Source organism: Globicephala melas, chromosome 3 (assembly GCF_963455315.2).
Source record: "Globicephala melas chromosome 3, mGloMel1.2, whole genome shotgun sequence".
NCBI lineage: Eukaryota > Metazoa > Chordata > Mammalia > Artiodactyla > Delphinidae > Globicephala > Globicephala melas.
Genome location: NC_083316.1, coordinates 117005963 through 117014259, shown reverse-complemented (window position 1 = coordinate 117014259; position 8297 = coordinate 117005963). Strand labels below are relative to the sequence as shown.

Here is an 8297-nt window from a genome sequence, read left to right as displayed (position 1 = left end):
CGTGCTCCCCCACCCCCAGTCCAGACACTCTGAGAGTGCCCATCTGCCGACACACAACAGTGAGAAGGACCCAGGTCTCCCCTACCTCTTAGTGAGCTCTTCCGCAGTTGCTTCCGGGCTTATTCCCTCCTACCACGCGGCAGTCACCAGGTCCACCAGTCTCTGGACTTCTGGTCCAGCCTCTACGCTCTCCCGACAACCACACAGGGCCGCTCACTCTGTGGTCTAAACAACTTTCATAGTGCCTTGAGTCAGGAGAGTGGAATCTTTACAAGCTGCTAATTGTTACTTCAGGCGTTATCTTGGAACTTTGCAGCTAAACCCCACAGCTCCTCTCCCAGGTGTTATACAGTTCCCAGGTGTCATATAGTGTCACTCCTTCTGTTACTATTTTTAAAAAATTATTCTAAACTGCACAAAAACACCCTATTCCTTTCACGTATACTGTAAACAGCCACAATTCCTACTTTTCTCCAGTTAACCATGACTATGATTTCAGTGTGTACTCCTCCAGTTTTTTCCCTCAATCTACGTATTTAACTGTACACACAACAGAGTTTTGACTGGCAGGGGTGAAGGGTGGGCTTATTGGGGATTGGGTTGTTGGGTATTCTGTTACACTTAACAGAATGTCTTGGAGATCTTGTCAGTACATACACTAGATCTAATTCATATATATTGTAATGGCTGCATTATACTCAAGTATAAATGTACCGGTTTTATTTTAAATGTTTCACTGTTATAAACATAGCTGCAATAAACATCCTTGTATGCATATGTACACATAAGCAAGTCTGTTTTTAGGATACTTATATGAGTAGAATTGCTGAATTAAAGACTTCACATTTAAATTTTTGGAGGTTATGGGAGAGATGTGAGAGGCCCTGGGATGCCTGAAGTCACAAAATCTGAAGCCATACAGATCTTTTGTTCCCTAAATACTTTAACTGGCAATTCCACCAGAATGTAAATTCCATGACACTTGGAACCTTGTTGCCTTGTCCCAGAAGATACTACCAGGGCCTAGAACATGTTCAGCATCTCAGCACTCACCGAACGAACTCATGTAGGCCGGTCACAGGCATATGACTCTACCAGAATGCAAAATTTCCTTCGATTTTTAGAAAGACCGCAAACATCAATAAAGCTTCTCTTCCAGAGTTTGGAGTTCTCTAGGATTGCTCTGGGGTCCTAAATTTCCATCCCATCTCCTTCCTCCCCCCGCTTTTTTTAATTCACCAGCTTGAACCCCTCCAAATATCCATGACCTAGACAGAACCCCTCCAAATATCCATGACCTAGACAGAACCCCTCCAAATATCCATGACCTAGACCCCTTGGAAACTCAAACCACTTGCCAGTCCCAAGAGAATTTAGAGAAAATGGACTTCAGAATTGCTTTTTAGTAGAGATGACCGGAAGTCAGATTCCACCGGTACCAAAGAGGGAAATCGCTTGAAGCCAAGTTGAATTAGCTACCTGAAGAATGAACACTGAACCACGGAAGGAACTCAGCTCATTGTTACATTCTCTAGCCTGCCTTGACAGGGGGAACAAAAGGACCCAGTTGACTAGGGTAGATTCTTACCCAAGGACCTGTAGAACACATAATCCTGCCAAGGAAAGCACCAACTAATATGTCCGCAACTGGCCAACGAATATTGTATGAGAAATTTTGAGCCAGTCCTTGAACCAGTAGATAAAGACACATTCAGTGTTTCCATTGGCAAGATTCTGCATCAGAAATAAAATTAGGCAGGGAATTCCTGGTGGTCCAGTGGTTAGGACTCCGCTTTCACTGCTGAGGGCTCAGGTTTGATCCCTAGTCAGGGAACTAAGATCCCACAAGCCGCGCAGCACGCTGCCCCTCACCCCCGCCCAAAAAAAAAGAAAAGTCAGCAAAAGAGATGCCTAACAGCAAGGGAATTTTGCACAAAAGTCCAAAGGAGAGTATGGTGCTTTGGGGGACCCACAAGTGGTTCAGATGCTACATAAACGTGTCCAAAGGGCTAGATAAGGCAGAAAATGTCAACAAGCCATATGGTAGCAGCCTTGTTAGCCCAAGCAGAGCCCACTTTTCAAGGAACAGAAGCAACTAAAGTTGTTACACAATTCACCTGTTTGAAGCTTGTGTAACTACCATTTGTTTTTTTACTTTAAGGAACTGACTTTTTTTTCCATCTGCATCCCTAGGGCCTAGCACAGTACCTGATGTAGGGAACATCAAAGTTGTTTTTGCTTTAGTTAGCCAGTCTGTACCATCTAATTCTCAAGTTAGACCCAACTTGAGGCAAGGCAGCTTCTCAATAGTTCTCAGTGGGGCTAGGGGGGGGAGGAATTATGCCCTGCCCCCCTCCAGGAACACAGACATCTTTCATTGTCATAACTTGGGGAGAAGGTGCTATTGGCAACTAGTGAGTAGAGGCTAGAGATTCTCTAGACACCCTACAATGCACAAGGGAGCCTCCACAACAAAGAATTACCCAGCCCAAAATGTCAACAGTGCAAACACCGAGTAACCCTGTGCCTAGCCTAACTGCAGAGAGTTAGGAAAACACTAAGTTTTCAACCCTGAGCTCTGCTGTTCCAGAAACAGAAGATCAAAGGAGGCTAAAATTACAGGAAAAGTTATATTCACACTCCTCCAGACACAGATCACATCAGAGTAAAGTATAATTCGTGTTGAAGGCACCTAGAAAAAAAGTGACAGGGCTCAAATGAAGGGAGAAGAATAAGTATGGGGAAGAAAAAACAATACACAGGGAAGAATATGGGATGTTCCCACCAAATGTGAAATAGGCCCAGTCAATGCTATTTATTATACATGTTGAACAGCCTCTGAGACCCAAGGGCTCCCATATGAGGTTTTCTCCTTTTTCTTTTTTGCATCAAACAGGTTCTTCCAAGAGCCTGCTTACAAGGAAGACAAAAACAGAGTAATCCTCAATAAAATGAAACAAATAGGAAAAGCTGAACAGTTTACATATGAAGAACAAAGGTTAAAAAACTCACCAGACAAAAACCACACCAAACACTCATCCCATTTAATTTCCTGTTACATGCTCTGAGGAAGCTGAGAACACCAGGCCCCAAGGCAGCAATGCTCCTGAGGCTCTAGCTTAGGCTCCCTCTATGTGACAGTTTCATGCACACGCACCCGCACATACCAATGACCCAGGCAGAAGTACACATGCATGCACAGGTGGCCGGAGAACCACGGGGCGGGACTGGGGGAGAATGGCAAAAGGAGGGGCCAGGCAAGGATATGCTATCAACTGGAAACTGGGGACCCAGAGAACCCTTCTGCTGTAGGCTAAGCAAGAGTAAAAATTAAAACAAAGGCAGAACACAGGGTAAATGTAGGATGCTCAGATGAGATGGACAGATGAAGAGGGAAAGATGCAAGGGGAGTTTCCGGAAAGCAGCCTCAGAAGAGGTGGTTTTTCTTTATTGGGAACTCAGATGATCAGACGTCCTCTGTCTCCAGTGAAATACTGAGGCTGAAGGAACATGCCACAGCACATTCCTTTGCATCCTGTGCTCTCTCCCAAGGTAGAGGGAAACCACAAACACCCACCCTCTAGCCCTCCCCACTGCCACTCTTAAGGACTTTCCCCAGTACCTCCCAAAAGATGACGCCCACACACACAAAGTTAGGCCTGGCAAAAAGCCAAGCATAAAAAGCCTCAGTAACTCTTCTTGGTGGAACCAAAGCCAGAGAAGCCCATCACAGCTGCCATCTCATCATCCTCCTCAAATGTCAAGTCCTCCTCAGCCCTCCTTTTCTTCTCCTTCTGTTTCTCTTTCTTGTAGGCTTTGGCCTTTTCCTCCTAGAAGGGAAATCACTCAGAATCAGTTCAGACTCGTGAGCCAAATGTTGAAAGAGATAGGTGAGCTTCCTTTCTATCTTTAGAATAAAATAATTAAAGACAAGTAAAATTTCAAGAGCAGAGGAAAAGCCACAGTAAAGATCATAAGGGACAAGAAAGAGAAGTTTTAGCCTGTGGAAAGCACTTCTCAATCCTACATCCCAGTTCATCTCTAGTTCTTAACAAGGTGATGGGAGTAAAGCCACATAATAGGAACTAACATTCTGGGGCATAGAGTACAAGCCAGGAACTGGTCTAAGTGCTTTATGTGTATTATATACTAAGATCTTGAATATGAGGAAACAGAGGCACAAAGAGGTTATATAACTTATCCAAGATTCACAGCCAGTATGTGAAGGAAACAGAACTCTGACCCAGTCAGCCTGGTTCCACGGGCCTGCTGGGGACTAGGTGCATTTAATTAATCACTCCTGTAGTTTAAAAAAAAAAAAAAAAAAAGTATGGCCCAGAGAGTCCAGAAAAAAAGGATAGGTTTAGAGCCATTTCCTTCAGATTATGAGTCCCAAACAAGGGCAATAAATGTCCCCCTTAATGTACAGAAATGCAGGAGATACAACTCTCCTCTGGGGATGGAAGTGGAATGAGGAAGAGAGCCTACCTCTTCTCTGAGTTCCTTCATCCTTTCCTCAAAATCATAATCCTTCTGCTTCTCTTCCATCTTCTTCTTGTTGACTTCAAAACGTTTCTTCACCTGATCCAAAGTGGAACGTTCCACACGCATAGACATGCCCAGGTTTCGCTGATCTGGGTAGGGTCAACAGTGAAGAAGGTAAGGTTGTTAAGACATCCTAAGTCCCTCAAAAAGTCTTTTCCTGACATTAAAAAAAAAACAAAAAACAGACTCATAAAACACACAGTAAAAATAATTAGGGCTAAAAAAAATTTCCCTGGCAGCAGCCCCAGATAACAAGATATACGCAGCTTTCAATTACCCTTACTGAGCAGATGCACACCAGTAGGGACAGCTGGGCCCTGGAGAAGACCATGGTCTGGGCTTGTTGACAGCTTAGAACAGATACCTCATGGACCCCAGAAACATTAAATAATGAAGTAAAGAATGACCTATGCTGAAGCAACTAGAGAATTCCCCAGACACTGAAAAAGAGGCCCAATAGTAACTACCCTTTCCCGCACCCCACCTCCAAAACTCAAATCCAGCCCCAATCACAAACTACCTCCAAGTCTTACGTTTCTTTCCATTAATGTGATCCAGGAAGTTGATGGAGTCTTTCACCACACAGTCACAGACATTGCAATAGTATCTAGAAAACAGAAAGAAATAGCACTATGGTCACATCTGGTTGTAAGGATTTTATCGTTTTCAACCAAAAAACTCATTATTTTTAGGTAAAATTTCTTTTTAGAAGCAGCATTCTCATTTCCACAAAGCCTTGGCTCTTGGAAGAGTGTGGCTGCCAACTTCCAAGATGGCCCCCACAATGATCCCACATTCCTGGTATTCCTACCCTATATAGGCCCTTCCCAATTTGCACAAGCGTTAGTCTGTGTGATCAATAGAATGTATCAAAGGTGATTCTATGTCACTTCCAAGATTAGGTTATAAAAAAACATGGATTCTGTCTTAGTCTGTTCACGAGGATCACGTGCCCTGGGGAAGTCACTTGCTTTGTTGTGAGCAGCACTATGGAGCGGCCCATGGAGCATAGAACTGAGGCCTCCAAACCACAGCCACGTGACAGAGCTTGGAAGCAGATCCTCCAGCCCCACTTATACCTCAGATGAATGCAGACGCAGCAGACACCTTGATGACAGCTTTGTGAGAGACACTGAGCCAGAACCACCTAGGTAAACCTTTCCCAGGTTACTTCCCCACAGGTACTGTGAGCTATCCATTGTTTTATGCTGCTAAATACTGGGTTAATGTATTAATTTAAATAGCAATAGATAACTAACACAAAGAGGAAGGACAACAGTGGATTTACTCAGAGAAGCAGCTCAGAAAAGTGTCACTCGTTGTTATCTGTGTTATGTTCCTGCTGGAAAACCTAACTGGACAGAGAGGTAGTGGTGAGCAAAAAGATGAAGAGTTCTTGTGGGACCCTTCTTCCTAAAGGTTATAGCCTTGGTCTAGGAGGAAGGTGCACAACCAGGAAATCCATAACAGCTACAACCTTTGCAGCCAGTCTGGAACCTCAACCCCCTTTATTCACCATCAACAGCTCCTGGGCTCCATTCTAGCTTCACCTAATTTCTCCCCTAGAAATCTCCTCAGTAGTCCTTTTGTTCATTTCTTCCTCTGGCAGGAGAACAAATAATCCCTTTTAAGATATTAAGAAGTAGTTACAGTGCTAATATGAAGACGCCTACAGAGTGACCCCTCTTAGAGACACTATTATGTTAACTTGAGACCTTGGAGGACAATGGATGGAATTACAGGAAACAAGGTTGTTATTCTAAGGCCAGGTACCCTGCTCAACACTTCCTAAAACCAACGCAGTTTATTAGACTTACTCCTGGCTGCAGAGAAAGATGAAAAGCCACTCACCCTCCCATCTCAGACTGTGGGGTGGTCTTGGTAATGACGATTGTCTTCCCAAGTTTGGATTCCAGGTCCACCTTGTAGTCCCTATGCCGGAGAAGCTCTCGCTTGACTGGCTGCACTGGTTTTCCTGAAATATAATGGGGAAGGAAGTCCCTTCATTATTAGAGTTCCTTAACCAGAAAGGAAAAGAAACGCGTGAAATCCAAAATCCTGAGGTTTACTTTCATGTCTTTTTGAAACCTGAAGCAAGGGACACAACAGTCACTTCTAGCAGCAGCTAAGGAGAAGCTCAACACAGAAAAAATGACAAGCAATCCCTAACTCTCTACATCTTTCCTCCACTTCAAATCCAACGAGTCTAAAAGCAATGTGTTTTTTGTTGTTGTTGTTTTTGCGATATGCGGGCCTGTCACTGTTGTGGCCTCTCCCGTTGCGGAGCACAAGGTCCGGACGCGCAGGCTCAGCGGCCATGGCTCACGGGCCCAGCCGCTCCGCGGCATGTGGGATCCTCCCAGACCGGGGCACGAACCCATGTCCCCTGCATTGGCAGGCGGACTCTCAACCACTGCACCACCAGGGAAGCCCCTAAAAGCAATATTTTTTATTCATTAATTAACTGAATTGAAGGGAGGAGCTCTGAATTTTCACAAAAAGCAACCTTTTAAAAGAAGAGTAAGACCACTCAATAGTGCTTTCAAACAGATATCCCAAGCATAAAACAGAAAGGAATCTTCTGAGAGCTGGGAAAACTTTTAAAGGGGACCAACATTTAGGAAATATCTGTTATATGTCAAGTACTATTGTACAAGTTACATAAAAACCAAAAGTTAGATTATGCAACGTGGTGTAGAAGTAAAGCAGAAGAAAAATGTACAGTTTGAAAACAGATGAGAAAATAAGACGTTTCTTTTTATACAGTGGAATCTCTAGGAGAGAAGCACCAACTCCCTGACATAGTATAACGCACAGAGAACAGCACTAAGCGCTAGGTTAAACAATACCATGTTCCCTGCTGCTCTTCAAAAGCAATAATACAAAGCAGCAAAATACTCCTTCTCCTGTCACTAGTAAGGATCCCACTCTCTTCTCTGTACTTGAGGAAAGTACGAAATGAGCCAAACAAAGGTAAGGCAAGGAAGCAGAATCACAGAGCTGGAAAGCACCTCAAAAGCACTTCAGTCCATCTCCTCGCTCTCATACCTGAAGAAACTGAGGACCAGGGAGGCAATGCTCTGCCAAAGGTTACACAAGAAATGAGGACAGCGCATTTCAACTCCCCACCCACTCTCCAACCATTGCATCGCCTCTATAATACACTTAACACTTGATGGAGAAGGCACCCACCATCCTTCTTTTCTCTCTCTTCCGTGAGCCTCTTCTCGGCGAGCTTCTCATATTCATCTTTGTCCCACTTTCGGCGAAAGTCCAAGTTTTTTGTCTGGGGGGAGGAAAAAGCGCTTGAGATTCGTCGCTAATCGTGTCCGACTCCTGGAAAAACGGAAGCGCGTCCTCGCTGCCAAGGCGGCCCCGGGACCTGGGGAAAGCGAAGCCTCTCCGGACAGCACCAGGAGGCTGAGGTTGCCTCAGGACCCCAACCAGAGCCCTCCCCGATTCCGCTGACCCTGTGCCAGGGCCTTACGAAGAAGCTCTTGAACTGGGGCCATTAGATTGCGAGGAGGTGTCGGGAAGTCAATCGGGTGCAGAATACTCGGCGCCGAGAAGCCACCCCCGACCCCCCACCCCAAGCCTCCTCACACACAACACCTACCCCACTGCCCGACGCCATCTTCACTTCGAAGTGAATGGGAAGCCGGAAAATGCCGTAAAAAGCGGCCTTGAGCCGTAAAGCAAGCTTGCCTCCAATAAGCTTAGACTCTCGTGTTCTAAACGAGCTAAGCACTGGA

At 45.0% G+C, this 8297-nt stretch overlaps 1 protein-coding gene across 1 annotated transcript; it reads right to left on the bottom strand.

Moving 5' to 3' along the window:
• Positions 1 to 2789: 2789 nt before the first annotated feature.
• ZMAT2 (zinc finger matrin-type 2) lies at positions 2790 to 8227 on the bottom strand. Its single transcript, XM_030869386.3, has 6 exons — positions 8162 to 8227; positions 7738 to 7831; positions 6397 to 6520; positions 5079 to 5152; positions 4489 to 4634; positions 2790 to 3830 (listed from the first exon to the last, which is right to left on the bottom strand). Exons 1-6 carry the CDS (start codon positions 8177 to 8179, stop codon positions 3687 to 3689), a joined length of 600 nt encoding a protein of 199 aa, XP_030725246.1. The 5' UTR covers positions 8180 to 8227; the 3' UTR covers positions 2790 to 3686.
• Between the last annotated feature and the right edge of the window lie 70 nt (positions 8228 to 8297).